This window comes from Scardinius erythrophthalmus (genome assembly GCF_964197995.2).
Source record: "Scardinius erythrophthalmus genome assembly, chromosome: 17".
Lineage (NCBI taxonomy): Eukaryota > Metazoa > Chordata > Actinopteri > Cypriniformes > Leuciscidae > Scardinius > Scardinius erythrophthalmus.
Window position 1 is genome coordinate 28,499,579 of NC_138237.1, and position 24,354 is coordinate 28,523,932.

At 35.5% G+C, this 24,354-nt stretch overlaps 1 protein-coding gene across 1 annotated transcript; it reads right to left on the reverse strand.

Moving 5' to 3' along the window:
- Nucleotides 1–2,174: 2,174 nt before the first annotated feature.
- On the reverse strand, nt 2,175–20,256 carry LOC308705375 (uncharacterized protein). Its single transcript, XM_081390351.1, has 10 exons — nt 19,910–20,256; nt 16,070–16,330; nt 13,611–13,788; nt 11,979–12,215; nt 8,955–9,070; nt 5,928–6,075; nt 5,750–5,802; nt 5,523–5,620; nt 5,276–5,426; nt 2,175–4,878 (listed from the first exon to the last, which is right to left on the reverse strand). The coding sequence occupies exons 1-10, from the start codon at nt 19,928–19,930 to the stop codon at nt 3,541–3,543; spliced, it is 2,601 nt and encodes an 866-aa protein (XP_081246477.1). The 5' UTR covers nt 19,931–20,256; the 3' UTR covers nt 2,175–3,540.
- Between the last annotated feature and the right edge of the window lie 4,098 nt (nt 20,257–24,354).

Consider the following 24,354-nt stretch of genomic DNA (forward strand, 5'->3'; position numbering starts at 1 on the left):
ACCCACAACCATGTGCACGAGGATTCAACAACTACAAATACGAGTGAAAAGTGTTAAAAAACTACAGACATGGAGCATGTGCGAGTCCGGCGGTTATGAGAGGTTTAGATAAAGGGGTTTGACTGAGTGATTAATTATCAGTATCTAACCTGAAGAAAATGTATTTATTCAATGTTTACCACATTATATTTCATCTGCAGCAGCATTGTGAACTTTTGTAATGATACGTTTGGCCATTAACTTTCAAATGCATCAATATATTCAAATTGCAAACACATGAGCAGAGTCTCTGCATGAAAGACCCACGACTGGCAGATCAACGTGCTATATCCTAAATTACTCTCCGAAATGGAAAGGAAATTAAATTAAATTGAATGTGGAGGATTTTGACTTAGACAAGATGATTGACAGGGTTTAAACTGTGACAGGATGCATGTAACTAAGCGACAGAGCTGTCCGGTAAAGATGACAAAGTAGTATGTCCTAAAGCTTACCTACTCTTTTGCTGCACACTCAAAAGTATGTACTTTTTCTTTCCAAAAAGAGTACATACTTTTAGGGCGTAGTATAAGTAGGCGAATTGGGACGCAGAGCAAGTTTTTCCTTCCACTCAAAAATGCATTTACAACATGGTATAATAAATGATCTGTGGGGTATTTTGAGCTGAAACTTTACAGACACATTCTGGGGACAACTGAGACTTATATTACAGCTTGTGAAAAAGGGGCATAATAGGTCTGCTTTAAAGGAATATTTCAAGTATAAAAATTAAGTGACGAAGTATAGTAACTTTGTCCTCTGCATTTTAATCCATCCAAGTTAGTGCACTCACATTAGGAGCAGTGAGTAGTGAACACACACTGCAAACCGTGGACACACATCCGGAGCAGTGGGCAGCAATTTTGCTGTGGCGCCTGGGGAGCGATTGGGGGTTAGGTGTCTTGCTCAAGGGCATCTCAGTGGTTTCCTGCCGGTGTTGAGAATCTAACCCACGACCTTCGGGTTACCAGTCTGGACTCTTTAACCATTAAGCATAGTATACTTAAAATGCAAATCAAGTCCCACTCTACATCTTTCCTTGTTCGAGAAGCCGCTTACTCTTGATATACGTCACAATAAGGAAGAAAAGACTACCCTCACGTCTTTGTGCATGCAAATACTTTCATGTTTGCCGTTTAGTTTGGATTTCAAATATTTGAAAGTAAGAGTTAGTAATATGTTAGATGGTTGTAAAGGGTTAAACCAGCACAGCAGCTCTATGAAAATACAATCCACATACCAGACATATGAAAGCGAGACCCATGGAGAGCCTTTTAAGTTAAAACAAAGAGCCTGACCAGCGGAAAGACCCGTGGGTTATGTCCAAAAAATTAAAGGAGAGGGGAGGGGAACCATGCAATTTATTCAGTCCTACAACAAAAATCCTCTCATGAAAGACTGCGTCTAGTACTTTGTCTTATCTGAAGTACTTTCTAAATTGACAGTCAAATTTGACTAGTTGGACTGGTCTAGGAATCTATAGCAAATCCCAAACGACAAATCAGCTTTGTAGCAAATGTTGATTAAGCCTGAAAATGTGTTAATCTTTATGTTTGGAAGTTCAATATTGGTAAGAGGTTATTGGATAGCCTTTAAACACGAGATGATATCGCACCCTGGTGGCCACAGGCTGCTGCAACAAAGTTGAGAGTGCCCTACCCTTTCAAAAATTACCATACACTGTGTAGTTAATGCAGTTTGTTACTACCATAAATCCCGCAGTAGACCTTAAATGGGCAAGAAGCCATATTGAATTTTACGCAAATGAAAGCAAGGCTGTGAGGGAGAGATTTACCGTCTTCATGCGCTGTATAAAAGGTACTAGATTACATCCAATTTTCAAAGCTCTATTTGAAGTTTTTTGGAAAGGCGTTTTGTCAGTTGAACAAAGCGAAATGTTTTAACCAAAGTAGGCTACAATCCACTGAACACATTAGCCCTCACTAAATTATTTTTTTTTACATGAATGACCATCTATTTAGCCCCCACTGTCAAATAAATAAAATGACAAAGCTTCTGCCACTTTAAAGATCACAATCATTTATTTTACAATAGCTATAGTTTCTACAGTAAAATAATAAATGATGTGATCTCTTTAAAGTGTAAGAATCTTTCAGCAATTAAAATAACAGCATGCAAGTACATATTTTTTTATTATAAATATTCAGTGTTTAAACATGTCTGCAGTGACAATCTGTCACAGAGTCCATGTTCCATTAGCATAGCATGCAAAATAAGAAAAGAATTTTAATTTTTTTTTAACCTGGTGGTATTACAACAGTTTATAGAACATTAAATAGGGATTAGCGTTCTGTTTGGCTGCCTTTCAAGTACAGAAATTAAATGAAAGAAAAATACAACCAACAGAATAATAAAGAATGATCATACAAATGTGTTTTACACAAGTAATTAATCATTAGCAAACCGAGTGAAAATTATTAAATATAATTTGTCATCTGTAAACCTGTGAAATACATTGCATCAAGAGGTCGGTCTAGGAGGAGTGAAAAGCTAATTAAGTAACCCATTTTCTCACAACAGGCAGTTCTACATCAGTCTCTCTGTAAACACATATCAATGATGTCTGTGGTAAACCATTCGATGGTTTATCAGGAACACAAATAGTAATTAACTACAATATATGACTATATGTTATTAAAATGCATTTTTAAATGATAAAAAAAAAGAAAATTTGCATTGGGACCCAAAATATGCATACCATTTGCACAATACAGTACATTGTTTCTAAAATGAGTAGCTAGGGAAAATAATGATAAGATCCAGCACAGAGGTCATATGGAGCCCATTTCTTAAATAGCAAGGTTCAACAAATACACAAAGAGAAGAGAAAAAAAAGAAAAGAAATAATAATAATAATAATAATAATAATTCACACTGCCTAAGAACAGTAAAGAAGAACATAGATAAAGGTGTAAAACATAAATAATAACAGAGTATGACCTACACCCACAAAATGACACTGCTTTATCATAAAATGAAAGCAAATGACCATTTATAAACAAAGCAATTTATGCCTATTGAAAAAGTACAGTAGCTGACCAAATCTTCTGCAATGATGTCCCAATGTTTTTGATATCTGGATCCAACAGTAACCAGACCCAGATTCTGTGTCCATGTTTCTCTTAAATACCTGTATTTTTTTTTTTTTTTCAAAGAAATCAAATGCTCCATGAGTCATATTAAATGTCCTTTATTGGCTGGCCACTTGATGATCCACTATCTACAGCATATGTTTCAACTTAAAAGCACTAAAATATAGAATAATCAAGTTCAAGGCACCTTATCTTTGGTAAAAAACCCATGGCCACCTGCATCAGTTCAAAGTTTAGTAGTGTTTTAAAAGCAGGTAATTAGCAGATAGCAGTGCATCTGCAGGACTGTCTCTTTGATCATACACAACACAAACGTGTTTGCAGGAAAGGCAGAGCAGAGAGGAGTGATAAAGTATGCAAGAGTTAGTAACGCTCCCATGCCTGCATGCTAACAGCTAGATGGCTTCGAAAGGAGGGAACTAGAGAGTACTTTGAGAGAGGAAACTGCATCCGACTCTTTGAGATCATCAGTAGGTACACGCTGCGAGTAGAGGTCACTGTTTGATTGAGGTTCTAGATTTGGATCCAGAGATGCGCTCTCTGGTTCTTTCTTAACTGTCACTGTGCTTACGCTGGTCTTGTCTTCCCCTTGATTCATGTGATAAATACAAGGTAGAGAGTCTGGGGAAGCACCAATACTGTAGGGATTTTCAAGGGGGACATCCAATTTGGGCACTAAAGAGAAACAAGTGGCTTCGGGAAGAGTCAAAGCCACATTGGTCCTGTCCTGAACTAAAGCTCTGGCCCTGCTAGGAGAGCTAAGATCAGCTGGCTCATCTTGATTCAAAGGCACCAGAAAGGACATGCCATTCCACTTTAGAGATGCTCCGAGATCCTCAGTTTCCAACTTTGGTCTCTTGGTCATAGACTGGACATCCCGACCTTGCAGTTCTGTGAACTCCATGTCTCCAGCAGACCTCTTGGTAATGGCTCTCTTGCTCAGGTTCAGTGGAAGGGATTGATCTTGAGGTGCACTCCCGTTGGGTTGGGAGGTCTTGCCAAGATCCTGAGCCAGAACTTCGGAAAGTCTCTTGGTGAAGGTGTTCATGTGTGTCGAGCCGAGACGGGTGCGCATCAGTTGACGCAACTGTAGGCTACAGCCGATGTCAAGCGGAAGGATCCTAAGAGGGGGCAGGGGAGCTCTGGTCATGGCCAGTCCTCCGTTTTGGGAAGAGGCATCCAAACTACACCCTGAACACTGGTGCTGGAGACTCTCAGGGGTCTCGGGTGTACTGACTTTGGGCTGATGGACCATAATTGTCTGGTGGGGTGTGGAAGAATCTTGAGGAGTTACCTCATGAGCACTCACTCCATTGAGGCCGAGACGGGCTCTAAAGAGGTCCAAAGGACACAGTCCTTTAGTGGGACTGAATCCTTCAAGGGAACCACCTGCCAGCAACTTGCAAGGAATCGACAGAAAAGAGGGAGCTTGAGGTTCTACAGTCTCCGTCTTCACATCTCGTCCCAGTACGGGTTGGTGGAGCACCGTATTAGAGGGTACAAGGGACAGACCTTGGCCATGAGGATGGTTGGTGAGCTTCAGTTCTTGAAAAATAGTCAATGGCTGCACGATTTCCTGATGGGGTCTTTCTGGTTGCTCTGAGGGAGGTTTTGGATGCAAGGGCGGTCTTCCAACTCTGCCTCTGGCCAGAACTTTAGCATTGCGTTTTCCAGGTGGCCTTCCTCTTTTCCGTACAACAACAACAACACCATCTGGCGGTGAGGCCTAAAAAAAGTAGTAAGGCAAAGAAAGGTAATCTTAGTTATGCTCATTTTATTAGTCGGTCTGAAAACAAAGCTTACGAAGTACCGGGATGATACAGCAAGCGTTTTTGAGAATAAAGAAATCACTGGATTTACCAAAATTTGTGACCTCAAACCTTTTGGAGCTTTGTCTGAGGTTGCTGCACAATTATTTAAATAGTTTTTTTTCTACAGTAGTGTGGCACAATGTAAATCAGACAAATGTCACGTATGAACAAAGCATGGTTCTTAAACCATAATCAGATCTAATATGGACTAAACATTATGTTTAGCTCATCTTATTGAGAGATCTAGCATATTCCGAACAAAAAAGGGTCAGCATTTCCCTTTTCTAGTGCTATAGAAAATAAAACCCTCACCTGGTTTGTAACTGCATTCTTTTTTGGGCTGTTTGACACCCCTCTGCCCCGTACAGTCTTTTTGATGGTAGTGGGTGAGAAAGATGTAGCTCTGGGCTTGCCAAGTTCTGGGTTTTCTCCCCTTACATACAGTTCATAAGGGAGCATCAGCCTAGAATTTGATTGAAAGTGGGCATTCAGTTAGATGAGAAAAGCCCTCTGAAGCAGCAGGAATTAATTGTTGCTGTAATAAGAGCTTCACGCTCACCTTTCATAATGCCTCCTTGTGCAGGTGGCAGCGCTGGTGCTGCCTGGGCTTCCACCCAACTCATTGTACACGGTCTTCCACAAACGGTGCGATGTCACCTGCAGGCGATGGGGAGGACAATGGTTCTGACTCACACTACTGAGCTCACCGCTAATGCTTTCATTCCATTATGATGGATTACATCTTACTCAGCAGGGCCAAGTAAGGAAACGACATGACAAACTTACCCTCTCATATCCCCCCAGTCTTTTTACAACTGAATACATGAGGAAAAGGTCAACTGTGGGCAAATAGGAAAACGGATTAGTTAATTAATAAGTTAAGGTGGAAAAAAACTACAGAGAAATTATTCTAGTGAGTGACTGGTGCTCAATTTTTTTCCACATAGCAGTCATGCATACATACTCTTTTTGAAACCCAGGTTGGGAACTTTGCTTATAGGGGAACCCCTCCGCTCCATAAAGATAATTAGCTGATCCAGGAAGAGCTGCTCTTCTGGATGTGGGAGCCAGTTCCCATCCCAATGCATCTCCACACTGCCCATCACATTCTCCTACAGGAAAAAAAAAAAAAAAGTTACAACACATTAGAAGATCTTTCCTACAATGACAAATTAATAGCAACAGATCGAAACATTAAGGCACATACATTCACATTAAATTTTGTGAGCAAATAAAAAGGTACGTTGCCTATCAATAGTGTAGCGATGTATGAATCACAGCTAGTGCAGAAGTCACTCAGACCGAGCAACTTTCTCCTGGTGAACGCGGCAAATCTGCATGTCCAGCTGGATTTCTATTAAGATGTCTGGATTTTGCCCCCGAAAATTCGATCAAAAGTGGTAAATGTGACGGGACCAATCAGTTTTTGGACGTTAAAATCCAATTCAAAGCTTGAGGTTGCTAAGAAATGGCACATATTTCTAAAGAGGCCATTGTAATTTGAGCTTTTAAAATAATTCATACTACCCAGCAAGCAGAGCTGTTTTTTGCAGGCCAGCTAGCTAGCGGGATAGGTGATGTTAGCTAACATTGGCTAAACTCAGGGTTGACAACTCTCACACATTTGGCGTGACACAAGCTTTCAGGCTCGGTCTCACGCTGCCCAAGTAAATCTCACGCCAAATTAAAAGTCAGTGTGCTGCACATACTGTTTGGTGTATGAGTCAAACACATGTATTGACAAGGTATGGGTATTAATTAAACCAATGAAGACCTGCAACCTCTTGATTGGACCAGTTTGTACCAATCACATTTTCCCCACATCATGCTGTAACATCTCCCCACTGTATAAAAGCTGCTGACCCCCACCTGCACGTCAATCACCGAAGATGTTTAGACTGCATTGAGAAACGTAGTATTTGTACACGAAGCAGATTTACACAGTAACTAGGGATGCACCGATATGACATTTTTTGCTGATAACGATAACCAATCTTTATATTTGAAAGCTGATAAATGATATCTTGGCCGATAAATCTAAATCCAAATTATTATATAACTTTTGAGAGTGGATTACAAAGACAAAGGTCTCACCATTAAAAGCCATGTCCCAAGCACACAATTATAATGTTCTCATTATAATTTTATATAGCCTACATGACAGTTAAGTGCAACATTTGCATCGCAAGATAGTGTTTTCCATTTTCGAAGTGATTCCAATCATATTTCAAGCAATTCAAAAACATCATATCGAAAAGTGTCTCAGTTGAAGGAAATAATACATTTATCGGCTTTAATAAATATATCGGCCAATTTTTTTTTTCAGGCCGATAAAGATTACATTAAAAAACTAACATATATCGGCCGATACCGACATGCTGACCAATTTATTGTGCATCCCTAAGGGTAACTAATATTAATAATATTTGTTCTAAGGCAACTAATATTAATTTGAGTTGTTAATTTTAACCTTTAATAATAATAATAATGATAATAATAATAATAATAATAATATCAGCTGACAGGGCTCCCTGTAATAATAATAATAATAATTTGTGACATTTATATAGTGCTTTTCTGGGTACTCAAAGCGCTTTACATAGAAGGGGGAATCTCCTCAACCATCACCAATGTACCTGGATAATGCGACGGCAGCCATATTGCACCAGAATGCCCACCACACACCAGTTTATTGGTGGAGAGGAGACAGTGATGAAGCCAATTGGTTTATGTGGAGATAATTAGGAGGCCATAATGAACAGAGGCCAATGGGCAAATTTGGGCAGTTTAACGTTTCATCCGATCTTTTTGACAGTATAGTGTCCCCATCACTATACTGGGGCGTTAGGACCAACACAGACCCCAGGGTGAGCAGCGCCCCCTACTGGCATCACTAACACCTCTTCCAGCAGAAACCTAGTTTTCCCAGGAGGTCTACTATGAAGTAATATGATGTCATAAAGAATCGCATACGCAGGGTAAGATTTGCGAAAGTGTACATAAGTTTGCAAGCGTAAATTAAATTTGCATGCGCAAGAGAAGATTTGTAAAGGTGTAAATCGCTTTTTAAGTGCAAGAAAAAAATATCTGCAGGCAATGCATGTTTGTTTAAATCATTAGTTAAGAGATTCTTTCCTTGAGAAAAATGAACATGTAGGTACTGTACCTGATATTTATCCAAATGAATAGATATTGAGTCAAGATCAGAATCGTATCGCAAGCTTATGAATTGAATTTGTGAAATTTGTTTTAAGCACTAATAAAAACAGTATTTTTTAACAATAACAATAGTACCAGTTATTGTAACTAAACTTAATGAAATTCTGTTTACTTAGCGAATGTTGACTATACACTTGCATTATTTTTTATTTTTACAACAATACAAACCCCAATAATTCTCAAATTATAATTCTATATTAATAATAAAAATAATATTTATTTAATAAATATATGTATATATTTAAAAATAATAAATAAATAATAATAAAATAATAATTCTCGCTCCAAACTAAACTCAAAAGTTGCCAACCCTGGCTAACTAGCTACTCACCTTACAATATTTAACATTGGATATTAGTATAGAGAGTTAGAAGCATGGAAAACCGCAGTGTTCTCAAATAAAGTGTATTTAATACAGTATTATCAGCCTTGTACATTTTTTATTTTTAATTGTTGTAATGTTGATTAATCTATGATCAGGATTGTTTATTAAATGGCTTTTACAGTAACTCTTTCATAGAATATAAAATAAATGTTTACCCAAGTTCAGCTTTTTTTAAAACCTAAAATTATGATACAATTGGCAAACAGTGTCACAAATGGTGTGAAAGGAAGTCAAGATCTCAAATTTAAAACAAAACAGGAAGCACTCAGTGACATCACAGTATTCTTCACTATTTGTTCAAAATCTTAAAACATCCTGTTTGGCCATCAGATCTGTATTCATAAACAAGTCTATAGAACAAATCGAGTAGCAAACTCCACAGCATACCTTCATTCTTTCCATCCATGACTCTGATAAATTGTTATTGTTTAGCTGATCGGATCCTTGGCCATCCCTGCCCTTTCTTTTACGAGGTCTCCCCTTCAGACTGAGAGAGGAGCATCCTGGGACAGAAACATAAATCATCTTTAGTCAACAGTACTTAACTTTTTTAGCTTTTTGTCATAACATGCAAAATCATTGTACAAAACAAACTGAACAGTCCCATTTGATTCTTTCCTGTAGTGTGTTGTCTGGTTACTATGAAAGATCTCAGTGCCATTAGTACAATGAAATACAACTAATAAAACAGCCATTTGTTTGAGTTAAAATTCAAATACTGTAAGAGAACACAAACTACATATTAGGGGTTTCTACACGAATACCACAAGTGAAATTCCACTTTTCTCAATGTTAATAAAGTACAAACTAATACAATATTTAACACACTCCTTTCTAGTTAAATATTAATGTGAATGAATTACATTTAAAAAAAAGAGCAGGTAGCCTTTATGTATTTCTCAGTTCAGAAAATATTGTATTTGTAGGGTTGTCACAGTACCAATACTAGTCAAATTTCACGTTTTTTTTGCACCAATTTTAGTACCAGAGCAAAAACCATTGTGACTTTTTGTTTAATTTTTTTTTTTTACTTTTTGAAAATTAAAAATATTAAATAGCATTAAAAATTAACCAATTTCATGTATTAAAGATAAGTAAATAATATAATGAAACTAGAGATGCACCGATACTAACTTTTTTAGATTTTATCTGCCAATACCGATAGTTTGATTTTCTTAAGAAAAAAAAAAAAGCTCTCCCAACTAATGCTGTAAACTATACAGGGAACCCTCTCATATGGTACATTACTGTAATATTAGAGGTTAAAATACTATATTCAACTGAAATGCATTTTCAGATATAACAATTACACTAAAATATCAACTGAAATGTTTGTATACAGCTCAGTTGCACATAAGGTAGTTTTCATAAACATGCGTCTTCATGACTAATTTATTCAAACATGTATAATTAACAGTAAATAAGCTCCAGCTCACTTACACATAAGGTAGTTTTCATAAACGTGTCTTCATGACTAATTTATTAAAACATACATGTATAATTAACAGTAATTAAGCGCCTCTCTAGTGTTTTTGTATAGCTCACTAATGAACTGTGAACATTAGCTAACTTTCCTGAGGTTAACAGAACATTAAGTGGCATTGTTCACAAGCCGTTTTATTGACTTCTTTCCAAGGTTGAAACACAAAAGCGATTACTAGAGCGGTAAGTTGCACTGTATCGTTCAACATGCCTTTTGAAGTTCATGTTTTTTTTTCTTTGTTCCATTTCGTTCTATATATGTATTATAGAGGAAGACATGACGTGCTCCGCGCTGTTGCTTTAACTACGCAACAGGGATCTGTAACTTCACAACAGGGATCTGAAACTTCACATTTAAGAGCATCAAAATGCCAATCATTTTTTTATTTCATGATAAAAAGGACATCATATTAAAGCTGAGACTTTTCTAATCAGAAATAAAGCACAAAGCGATTAAAAAACAGTGGACCTGGCAACCCTGGCTTGAACTACGGGTGATTCATAGGGTCAGACAGAGCCTGATTTAACGTTGCGTTCTTTTAAACTGTTAATGCGTTCATTTTCTTTAACAGCTCTAAATTTGGCCGATGGATAAAAGAGTTTATTTATCGGCCGATACCGATTATTGGCCGATTCATTGGTGCTATATGTAGCCTTCAAGTATTGTTCAGTTAAATAAACAGTGCACCAAAAAATGTTTTAATTAAAAGTTAGTAATAAATTTAAAAATGAAGAAACTTTCCAGGTAACAGAACAAGTAGCAGGTCTACTGCACTTAGACTAAAACTTATGCACAGATCTATTTTGACAAACTAGATTTTTTTTTTTTACAATCTTGTCAAACATCCCAATTTCAAATTCCGTCCTGCATTTTATTATGCTTTGCGGTGTGTACTTAGCAGCATGAAAAATGATGAATGGGTTATGTACAGAAAGCGAACAAAGAGCTGTTCCTTATAATCAGTGAAACTGATATCTCTTCAGTTCAGCCACGGCGCAAGCTCACAGACTGCAGTCTATATTGCACAATTAATCTGTTATTTACAGCATCTTTATACTTTGGTGGTTGGAGCTCACACTGTGCAAACTCTGGCGTATTGAGCCATACTGACTAACTTATTCTGTCTAAGCCCATTACATCCATGCACTCAACAAACGTGTCTGTGATTGGCTAAAAAGTTCAATACTGCAAAAGCACATTGTAAATAGAAACCTTTGAGGGTCTTACCAGAGCGCTTACACAAATATGCATGGAAGCGTTTGAAAGCGGCCGCCTATCGGGGGTAACGGATTGACTCGGTGCTTGGTACTACTGGTACTGCAGAAAGGCTGGTGCCGTTATGCTTTTAAAGTTTAAGTAACGACTTTTGACAACCCTAAAACTCACAAATCAGCCTTTTGTTTTACCACCCAATTGATCTAATAGTCATTTTGGTTGTCTTTAATTTAGTTAACTGTCTACATGTTTGACAACTGAATTAGCCTGCCACATCACAGCAACGTTTATGGATAATAGGGCTGGGTTTTGACACAAAATGTTATGATTCGATTAAAGGTATAGCGGAGGATTTTTTACTTCCGGGTGGATCACCTATACTATTGGTCCTCCTAATTGTCAATCATTCTGGTGAATCAATCAAACTTTTCAAAAAGTGGAGAGGGCGGGTCTTATCTAAAATTCGGAAAGATCCTCCGCTATACCTTTAAGATTCACAAGCTTGAGATTCGATTTCATTTCATTCGATCTCGATCTATCGGGGCACGGTTAAAAATGGGTCTGTGACAGACTCTGCTCTGTTTATTTTTACAGGCCAAAATTTCGGTGCATTCCTAATTCTTGGTGTTCATTCAAATGAGAGTTGATTAAAATCGAGAAATCAATATTTTTAACCTTGCCCTGTCACAATCCAGCAAGAGTGTATTACTCACCAAGCTGTGTCAGTATGCTAGCATTGTTGTCTAGAGTAGGGTGGTTGAAGGTATCCCGACAGTAGAGGACTCGTGTGTTTTGGAGGGCCACTTTTATTCCCCCCAGAGCCAGCAGATGGGGGTCCTGCAGACCAGGGCAGCTAGCCTGATCCGGGACGCGGCTTTGAAGGGAACGGAAGCGGCAGTACTGGGGGTAACTGAGGACCTTCACCTTCTGCTGTACTTCTAGAGACTCGTCTGAAAGAGAACGCAAAACACTAGAGTCAGTCCATACATTAGCCTACGTTCAAATAATGATCAGTACCAGAGTCAACAACACCCTCACAACAGCTTTAATGCTCACGTGCAAAAACAAAACAAAAAAAAAACGATATTTAAATAGAAAATATACTCATTCAATATTAGCTACAATCCCTGGGCTCGGCTATATTATCACACTCCAGGGTTCTGTTTGCAAAATATTATGAATAAGGCAGTTTTACATTTTTGTAAGCTGAACCACAATAATCTGAATGATTCACTTTCGGGTCCCCCCTGAAATTAAAAGTAGTTCTCTGTTTTTATTTTAAAAATAGTAAACTTTTAAAATGTCATTTCTATTCTATCACAATCTCACAAAATGCTGCCTACAAGTTCCTATTCACACATTTCACTCTTACTTATACTTAACTATAATGTGACGTGCGTTGAGTTGCCTTTAGGCTGAAAAACAGACACAATGGACAATTTCATAAGCCTTCCTCTTTATTCACTTCCTGACAAAAGCCTAACTCAAACAACACAAGTTTCATAAAAAAATAAGGCAAGATGTACTTTGCGATTTTGCAGTTATTAACCAAAACTAAAACTATTAAAAATTGTTGGTTAATTGAAAGTAAACAAAAATTGAAAGTTTGAAATTGAAAAACTTAAAGGAATAAATGTATACATTTATTTATAAGCTAAATAAAACTAAAACAGAAATAAAGAATTAAGGTGATATTTTGTTTATTCTTGATGAAGAATTGACACGTACATTTTTTGATCGTTTTCTATTATACTGAATGCATATATATATATATATATATATATATATATATATATATATATACATATACATATACATATATGCATTCAGTATAATAGAAAACGATAAAAAAAATGTACGTGTCAATTCTTCATCAAGAATAAACAAAATACATAAAATGAAAAATTCCAGTCAACATTCATGTCTATCTGCCTCTCAACAAATAAGGTAAGACAACTGGGCCTGTTGAATATTAATTACGAGACAACACAATTAATATTCATGAGCCAAGCTGATAAAGGACCCACTTAATATTATGTGTCTAACTACTATATAAGAACATTTAAATTAATAATTTGATGCAATGCACTTAGTGTACATACATGTTTTTACATTGCACTTATATTTTAATAAACACCTGCATGTATTTCCATCTAGAATTACACTGTTGACCCCTTAACCCACCCTTAAACCCACTCATACCACCAAACCTGTCCTAACCTTACCCATATCCCACCTCAATATCAGCAAGTGTTTTGCACTACAACATGAACACATTAGTACATTGTATCGAACTTTCTTTTTTAAAGAAACAAAAATGCAGTTCAGGATTTTTCATTACTCACCGTCACTCTCCGTTTTTCCTTCCTGTGGAGAACTAGCATCTTGTGAGCCATCAGACCCTATCAGAGGCTCGTGAACGTCTGGACTGCTGTGCTTCCACTGTGGCGGTTCCCGACAAGTCCACTTCACCAGATCCTCCACTCTGACTACAATCTTTTTTGATACAGCGAGGACTTCATCCTGCGCAAAGAAATGCAAAGTAAACGTCTACAGGACGAAACAACGCATCTCATACCTTCACATGAGCTTACAGGCAGGATCGGGTTTGGCTTAATGGCCTGAAGTATTTTAACACCTTTAGTGAATGCTAGAGAAGCCTCTCCCTTTTCCCTATGCTATACTAGTTAACAAGAGACGCATAACCTCAGGCAAAAACAACCAACCGCTTTAAAAGAAAAAGAGGGGTAAAAGCCCAGTTGACATTTAGATGCTTATCTATGCGACATTCTCACATTCAATTGTATACAATGAAAACCCTGAAAAGCTTTAGTATTTCTCCTTACTCATTTATTTTGTTACAAAATGGCCTTTTGTTCTAAACACATTATGAAGAAGTAAAACATTACAAGGGACATTGTTTAAAACGCTGTCTAGTTTAGCCATGACTGCTTCTTACAGCAAATGAATGAGTATCTTTCAACTTCAGATGAAAGAATCTGAGAGGAGTCTTGAAAGTTGTGGTCCGCATATGAGTGGATTCTCCTAAATAAGAACTAGTTTATGTTCATTACTAATTCAAAAACTCTTCATTTTATGTTTAGAGTAATAAGAGCCCCTTCAATCATTCTGTTACTAAAAAATTGCTAGTTAATCATTTAACAGCAGTTTTTCAGTTGTATACCACAGAAAGAGGGATTTGATTTTACATTCTCTTTTGTATGTCATTCTCAGGCCACATTCAAGAGACAACACTTAAAGTTACATAAAGCTGTGATGTGTGGATGCACGTTCCTAATAAGTATGATCACATCATTTTGATATGTCTATTAATGTTTTAAATAATTAAGGCACCAATAATATTTTTTACAGAAGCTTTTCTTAAAGTCTTGTAGAGTGCATGTGTTTATTGTCCATCACTGGATTGTAAACTACTTGGCAAAAAAAGCCTTTGGTAACATTTTATAAATCATTCTAATATGCAGATTCGGTGCTCAGTCATAATTATTGGTGCACAATTATTAAAGGTTCTTATTATCAAAGTTGAAAATAATAAAAAAAGCTGAAAACAATTTTTTTTTTTACTTCAGTAAGGACTTACCCTAAAAATTCTATCAAATAAATAACATAAAATTCCACAATTAATTCTTGTATTGAGTATTTAAAGGAAAAAGGTTACATTAGAAACACAAGGTCAATATCATAATCCATAACATTTTAATTATTATATCAGAATGTGATACATTCTGAAATATTCCATGTAAACATGTTTCTGAATAAAAGCGTTTTCTAGCAATGTCATAAAAATACGTATATAAATATAAGAATATATTTGACAGTCAAATAACTTGACACGAGAGACATAAAGCAACTTTGCCTATCAAAAAACAAACAAAAAAAAACACACTTATAAGTCTTGAGTGACCCAGTCGGCACCTAGTGAAGACGACTTGGTCATGTCTTGATTTGAAGTTATGGAATAAATATGAAGTGTGTAAACAATGTATTTACTGCTGCTCTATTTCTTGAATCCTCAACAAATCTTGAGACTGACAGAAATACACATAGGGTTTGAATGTGATCACAGAGTTCTCAATGCAGCCTATCATGCACAAAATAATCTGTTTCTCTTTGCATTTGGTCAGTACATTCCAGCACATTATTAAAAAATATTCTGATTTCATGTTCATTGCTACTTACTCCAAAAAGTAAAAACTGTACTTGAAAAGAAAACAAGATTACTTTCAATAGAATCATTGTAAAGTTGTGATGAAGAGCTGAGCAAGTCTTGCATATGTATTTCCTGGTCTGAGTGTGACTTCCTGCTTAAAAAGGAATAAATAGATACCAAATATATATATATATATATATATATATATATATATATATATGTGTGTGTGTGTGTGTGAGTGAAAGGAGAATGTATGTGTGTGTGAGAGAGCAGAAATGTATGTGAAAGGAGAATGTATGCGAGTGTGCGTATAGAAATGTATGTATGTGAATGAAGAATGTAAGTGTGTGTGAGAGTAGAAATGTATGTATGTATGTAAGGAGAATGTATGAGTGTGACAGTAGAAGAATGAATTTTGGCTTGTACGGCCCCTCATAAATAAATATTGATGTTAAATCCACTGTTGTTTTGAATAGAATTGTTCTATAGTCTATACAGTATTTCCTATGAAATTAAATTACTATGCATGTACAAAACGTTGTGGATATCCACATTCAAACTGATAATACGTAGTAATTAATGTGGCGCTCATGCACACTTCCCCCTTAACCACAGGTTATTTCTGTATCTCACCTCTCCATGCTCCACCGCTCTGCCCTTCGGAGTGTCCTCAGGTAAGAAGTAGAGTCTAGAACTGGCCAGCAGGCGGCGCTGCGTCTGATCTTCCCACAGCAATGTGACCTCCGCTATACACACCGGCTCCTGAGGGCCACAGCGCATGAAGTAGAACTCCCCGAGCTCCCAGACCCGAGTCGCACCCCCGGATTCCTGCTTGCAACCCACTGACTTATAAAAGGCAAAGGAGCCTCGAAGGCAGCTAGGAGCACCTAACCACTGATCAACACAAGAGCGCACAAAAGAAAACAGGTTAGGGAATGAACACACGACTGAATGCACATATGAGAAAAAAAAAAAAAAAAAAAAAAAAAATCCAGTGCAGCTGTGAGAAAACATCTTAAATAACTTCAGTATTAAAGGGATAGTTCAGCCAAAAATGAAAATTGTGTCAAGTCAAATTTCTTTCTTCTGCTGAACACACAAGAAGATATTTTGAAGAATATGGGTAAGCAAACTGTTTATGGACCCCATTGACTTCCACAGTATGGTCCACAGGCAAGTCTTCTTTTGTGTTCTGAAGAAAGAAACTCGTACAGGTTTGGAACGACTTGAGGCTGAGTAAATAATGACCGAATTTTTATTTTTTGGTGAACCGTCTCTTTAATGAGTCAGAGCACAAAATTATAAGTTAGCCTACACAAGATCACAAGCAGTCTGTGGTTAAAAAACAACTCATCAATTCATTCATTTCAGTTGGAATTTGCTCCTGCGCAGATATTTTAAGCAAATAGAAGTGTCGTCGTTGCACAAACACTTCATAACAGTCAGAGCTCTGGTAGGAAACGTATGCATACGGAGCTCAAAAACACACATGCAAACACCCTTCACATGACTCACATGACAGCGTCGCTGTCTTCTCAAATCAGCTGAGCGCTAAGACAAAAATATTCGACGTCTCGACTTCTAGCAGGATTGTTTTTTGCTAAACATCGGAGACAAAAACTCCCCCAAAACATCCTATAGAGTGGGGCAAATTACACATGAACAAATTCACGTAACCCACTCACAATCGTTTGGAAAAGTTTCCATGGTTGAAAACACATTCCAATGTATTAATCTACTTAGGAATGGCCTGATAGCAATGGAAAAACACAAAGATTTTGCTATTATTTGAGTTGCAGAAAGAAAAACATAAAAATCCCACAGAGATGATGCCAAAACGTGGTTTTCGGCTAAAAAATATAAAAACTGTAACTAAAAATGGACAATAAATGTGAATGCTACACTAAATATTTTGTGTTTTTGTTTGTGATATTCAAAGAAATTATATATATATATATATATATATATATATATATATATATATATATATATATATATATATATATATATATATATGAAGATTTGTTCAACATTTGATTTTATGTTCATGATTTTATCTTCAACATAATGAAGATAATTCAGTTGATAACATATTTTTGGTCAAAAGCATGAATGTAGAATAATGTTTAACTATATTCATTTAAATTAATTAATTAATAATTTAAATTACTATTGTTATTGTAATATCTTATTAAAAAAGGTATTGTATTAGCATACTAAAAGAGATTTACAAATAAATAAAACAAATAAAATAGTTAAAGGTATAAGTAATGCAAAAGGCTAATGAGAATTCATTTATCCAAAACAAAATGAATTAATTTGATAATAGATATTTTGATATTAGATCAAATTGACAATAAATGTGGAGGCTATACTGAATATACAGTATGTATATACATATTAAGTTTGATTCATTTATCTTTAACATACTGAAGATAATTTAGTTGATAACATGTTTTTGGTTAAAAGCATGAATGCATTTAAATAGTGTTTAAATGCATTATTTTAATCACATTTAAATGTTTTAATATTATAGTATCAATATTTTTGTTGTTTTATTAACTTACTGAAATGTTATTGTTGTTGTATTAGCATAGTAAAATAGTTTTTAAAATAAATAAAAACAAATAAATAATAAGTTATAATGCAAAAAGGCTAATGGGAATTCATTTATCTGAAACAATCATTTGATAATAGATATTTTACGAGGGTGGTTATGTATGGATGAAAGCCTATATTTTTAACTATGATAAAATCCATAATTTGAAGTAAATATCTTAACTTAAACGATAAAAGTTATCAATGTCAGCACTACAAACTATTTTCAAACATTATTAACAACATAATGACAAATCATAAAGTAATAAGCTCTTTAACTGTAGGCGACCTTTCTGTTTTCGTTGTCATGATTGGTATCGACATGAAAATATGAGTGAAAAATGATAAATAATGTAATATGCACATGAAAATTAATTAATTTATCCATATGCATTTCGTAAATGGACAATTCGCACATACACAGCTTTGTTTGTCATCTGTTTTCCATAGTAATATTGCATTGCCTCTTGAACGTGGCCTGTGCATGACATACTCTCAGTACTTTAACTCAACATGTCAATCACAGGACCCGTTCACGAGGGTCAATCACCCCCGCCCCACCCCCACTGGTAACCCACATTTTCACCGAAAAACCGACCAATCAGAAGCCACAACACTCGGCGTCCACATGTCGAGCGCCTACTGGTAAAAAAAGAGAACTAGTCTTACAGTTAAACCACAATACACGTCTGTGACTGTCAACTTTTCACTTTATATACTCCAACGAGCACTTAAGTGAGTGTTTCATCCCAATCCAAAAAAATAATACATGGAGAGCTTGAGAAAGACTTCGAAAGAATAAACAAAATGACCTTGGAGTTTTTACTGAGCCCAAAAATGTTTACATTTATTAGCATAATGAAAAATGATTCATATCAGAGTTGCTGATCATGAGGATGAAAATTTATTATATTTTATAAACAATCACTTAAAAAAATAAATAAAAAAACAGTGATAAACAACCTCCTCAATCCGGGTGCTCACTGAGGCTAATAATACTGGTATTCACTCAATATGTGAAACAACATATTTCAGCCAACTTCCTACTGCCACATACATAAAAGTCTCATATATCATGACAAAAATGTAGGCTACTGCTGTAGCCTAGCATTTCTAGCCAACACGAATAATCTCTTAATATTAAAAGCACTGAAAGAAAAATAAACGATGTTATTGTTGCTCAATACAACATTTAAAAAAATAATAACATCACGGCTCGTGTAACGATCAAATAACTTAAGTTTGACGGAAAAACTTCGTAATCTCAAATAAAATCAGCAGCTCCACCAAGTTTACCTCTTCCTAGAAGTTTCATTTTAAAATCAGGCTTAATATTCGCGGGATTTCATCGAAAAAATATGTCGACAGATCGTGAATATTAACAATGCAGCTTTCCCTTTAAAATCGTGGGCTCGATTCGTATCGTTTTTAATAAAATAATTAAAACAAATTCTGCTTGGCAAACGTGAAATGTGGGGGTGGGGGGCAAAAGAGGGAGAATCTATGTAGTCAACACGACACACAAAGAAATTAATCATTAACGAAAAAAATCGAAATATCAAACGCACGCGCTCTTGATATAACAATAAATCGTCACACAAAAACCACACAGCGTCGAGGAAATTTCAAATACATTTCGAAACAAATAAAAGTTTCTCGGCGAAATATGAGGCAATATTTTCAAGTCTTCGTTGGCTTATTGGATAGGAATCAATTCGGCATTTTAGCGAACTTCAAATATTACGACGTGTCGCGGGAACAGCGGGTAAAAAAATATAGGATTTTAATTTTTATAAACAAAGCGAATTTCGAGCTCGCGCGCCGAGCACCTTGAGCTGCAACAAAGTAACAGTTTAAAGTTGTAATTCAGTTTACCTGTATCGTACTCTGCTCCATTGCAACTCAACATTCCCTTATCCCTCTCGATGCCCCCTATCAAGTTACACAGCCGGGTACTAACAGCACCGGCACACACATAAACGTAGCCGAAGAAAAGCTTGTGCCTTTTTGTGAAAATAGGGCAGGATCTAGGTGTGGCTTAACTCCATTTGCCAAAAGAACTTTAATATATGTTATGCATAGTACACAAAATTTGCCTGTGGAAACATGCTCGCGGTTTAATTTTAACCCAGTGACTAACAGTGATCACGAAATACAACACAATTTCAACATGGAGCCTTGAAATCAGCATTTCAAGACAAAATCCATATGTAGCCTACAGTACAGAGCATGCGTGCTGTTCTTCAATAAAATAGCCCTTTTTGAATGCATAAAATAAGCAGCGAACCCTCTAAAGATTTGCATTACTAGTCTGACGTGACATATTTAATATTTTGTGTTATTATTTTTTAAATATAATGTTTAAAAATATAATGTCTGGTCTATAATCTATGTATGAAATTTCCCTCTATAAATGTACATTTTCCGATTGTAAACACTGGTCTTGTTGGCCAGTACAGTCGTTTGCTGAAACTATTAGATGAGACTGTTATTAAATGTATAGGTGAATAGATATTAAAATATTTATATAATAAACAATGCAAAATAGTTATATTTTGTTCTCCAGCAGGGGGAGTGTCCACGTGATCCGCGAGACAATGGCTGTGACATTTCATTTTTCCTGCTCTTGCTGACACCAGAAAACTGAAAACATACGACAAAATATCCTCATAATAGTCTTTTTTATTAATAGTATTACAAGTTATTTAACAATTCGATATCAGTTACTGGCCAGCTCTCATTTCTTAAGCGGAGGGCAACAAATACAAACTTTACAATAGTGATTAATGTATTGAGAATTTGATTATTTCCACGTGGTCTTGTGGCAGAACAAATGTTACTATCCCGCATCAGTCCTGAGAGGATATGTGAAAGCAGGAGGTCACATCACACCACCATTATAAACAGCCTCTTGCATTTGTATTTTTATTCTTTCAGGTCATTGTAGAATGTCTGGGTATCTGAAGCAACTCAATATAGTTTTTCTGTTGTTTTCCCCCGTTTAAAAGATTTTAAAATATAGCCTGAAGACATGGAGCCACCATCTTCTGAATTCTGAATGGTCATCCTTTGGTGAATAAATGAATGAATGAATAAGACGCTAGACAAGGCAATAAGTAATATTGTGATTATATAGGATTATAACTGCATAAATATAAGGAATTATTTGTTATTATAATGAACTGATAAAAGATTTCTTGACGAGAAAAAAAAGAAAAAGAAGTGTAGCAATTTTGTAACCTGAAACCTAAAAATGAGGAAAGTTTGAAGGTTAAAATGGATTTTTAAGGAAAAAACAACAGTACTATCATTATATCATTAATAATATCATCATTCTTCTCATTTCATCGACAAGCTTTATATTTTCTAACTCTAAACATATATTAGTGCTGTCAGATCGAGTTTGTTTATATAATATATGTATATAAGTGTATATCATATGTATATATATATATATATATATATATATATATATATATATATATATATACATATATATGTGTGTGTGTGTGTGTGTGTGTGTGTGTGTATATAAATATATATGTGAAGAGTTCAGATGCAAAAGCCTCTAAGTGCCATCTGAAATTTTCTTCTAGAATGATAATTTTTATAAAGCTTTTATATTTAGGTTAAGTGTTTTCACTTAAATGACAGGTAATTTGCATTGCCATTTAAGTGAAATTATTGAACTTAAATATACGAGCCTGATAAAAATGATCATTTTAGAAAAAAAATTCAGATAGCACTTAGACGCTTTTGCATCTGAACTCTTCATATATATATATGCACGTATAATACATAAACACCTTTTAGGTTAGATGTGATTAATTGCGATTAATCGATTTGACAGCACTAATATTTGTGTGTATACAACACACACACACACGTTATATAAACACAAACTTTTATGTTTGTGTTTGTTATGTATATACTGTAACAAAAGTAGCAATACATGTAATGTAGGGCCTATATAATGAATAATTGTATATTGGATTCAAATAATAGTTTTGGAGAAATTATATGCTTTATAAATATACAGTATAATAACATTTTGAAGTAATTATGAATTGTGCCATTAAGCCACAGTCAAGGTTAATTGTTTCTTGTTTCACATTTGGCTCTGAATATACACACTCATGCTCAAAACACAAAGTCATGATATGATCTGCTTACTTCAACAATATTAAAAATTCGCTTCTTTCAGTTTAGTTTGCAACGAAATACCTCTTTAGCGCACACACACACACACACACACACACACACACACACACACACACACACACACACACACACACACACACACACACACACACACACACACACACACACACACACACACACACACACACACACACACACACAGGAAGCATTTTTCCTCACACTGGCTTTAAAAGACCTCATGGAGGCGCTGTTGCCTTTAAAATTTTCTTGTCAGTGTCAAACTCTACAGGTTTCGTCAATCGATTTATCCTTCAGTTTCTCTGAGATATGACAGCTGAGATGTGCTTCAACATTCTCTAAATACGCAGATAAAATAGGTTTGTAAATTAGTTTCATATGATATAGCCAGAAATAAACAGTGGCTTAATATTCAGACTCTTATTCTGTGATGGAAATAAACACTCATGAGCAGATTAGTTCACAGCTCATCATGGTTCCTACTGAGCCATTGTGAAAGTTAACAGATAGCCTACTTTTACATAACAAATTGAATTATCAACAAAAGTCTTATCTGTGTGAGTGACCAGTGAACACATTGTGCCATCTTGCTGTTAAAAGGCTCATTTAAAATCCTGTACTGCTGTAATGAATGTGTATTTCAAATCTTAAAGGTAGGCCTATATTTTAAAAAACAATGTAATTGCACATCAATAAAAGGCCATTTAAGTGTACTTAAAAAGTACACTTTCATTACTTTTTCTTCACTTAAGTACACTTTGCACCTTGCAATAATGTCAAATTTAAATGTTTACTTTAAAGTACATTTTAAATAATTGTTTTCATAATCCTTTGTCATGGTTTAAATAACTACACTCATTTTGATCTGTTTACCGAAGTAACATTTAAAGTACTTTATCATTTTAACTACTGTATTTTTTTTAATTATTATTATTACATTTAAAGTTTATATACTTTGAATGTGCTAAAAGTGGGTCAAAAGCACTAAGTTCAACTAGCCTAATTACATTTAATATAAATTTAAAAAATAATACATTTTCATTTCATAGTAAATAACTTGCAACAGTGTCTCTAAAACATTACATTCTATTCACAATTAAGTTTATTTATTGAAAGTAGCCTATATTATTTTTCAAAATAGTTTTTAAAATGTACTCCAAAGTGTACATCTTTTTCACAAGGCGAGAGAGAGAGAAGCTGAAATGCTAAGTAGCCTAGCATGTATGCTAATAGCTTGTTTTGGTGTATATACTTTTACATTTGGTGATAATAATAATAATGTTTATTTATTTATTTATTTTAATTTTTATTGACCTCTATGATAAACTCATTTACAATCAAAGCTATTAAAGTATTTTGTAAACTGGCTCAACCGATTTGGAGGCGGGGCTACTTGTTTGTCGAACCAATGGCAGGTTCTAAGAATGCTAATCAGGCAGAAGTGGAAAATGCATTATTGAGCTAAATTTATGGAATCTTCGAAGGAAAACAATAGCAATGGGAGTAATACAAGACCACCAGGGTGGGATGTTGAAGTATTTGATCTAATATAGGCGACGAAAATTATATCATACCAAAAACAAACAGAACTCTATAGGCAGCAGCTAGAGAGAGGAAACACTCCACAGGAAGTGTATGAAATGACTAGAACACAAACTGGACAAAGAAACATAGCAATGGTACTTTTTCGAGTTATGGGACGGTCTGCCTGAATATTCTTTTAAAACTGACCTTGACCCGGTGGAAAAGCAAGCTTTCTCAGGAAGTTTGTGGCATCCTGAAATCAGATTTAGCTCAAATGTCAACATACTTATTGCAGGGGTTTTTCCTTTCTTTCTTGGCAGTGAAATCTGAAATATGACACTCCATGTTTTAGTTTGCAATCTTGCAAGAAATACTACTCAGTATTAACAACTCATGAGCTTCCTTGTTTTGCTCAACTTCTCGAGGCTGTGCGAGGCCACAAGGATTCTGGGCTTCTGCCAAATAGTAGCAGAAGTGCTGGGCCGATAATGGAACAAAACTAGACCTGTTTAACTCCTCTGAGTTTCCTCTCACGAGCCCATAAAGTCTTATTGCTGTAAAATAAAATCCTTTAAGCCAGAACTAAAATCTGCTCCAAATTTAACAACACAAAAGCC

Coding starts and splice junctions, on each gene's coding strand:
- LOC308705375 (XM_081390351.1), bottom strand. CDS start 19,930: ATGGAGCAGAGTACGATACAG. Junction 5,621..5,749: donor GACTGGGGGGATATGAGAGG/GTAAGTTTGTCA, acceptor CATCGCCTGCAG/GTGACATCGCACCGTTTGTG. Junction 4,879..5,275: donor AGAATGCAGTTACAAACCAG/GTGAGGGTTTTA, acceptor TACTTTTTTTAG/GCCTCACCGCCAGATGGTGT.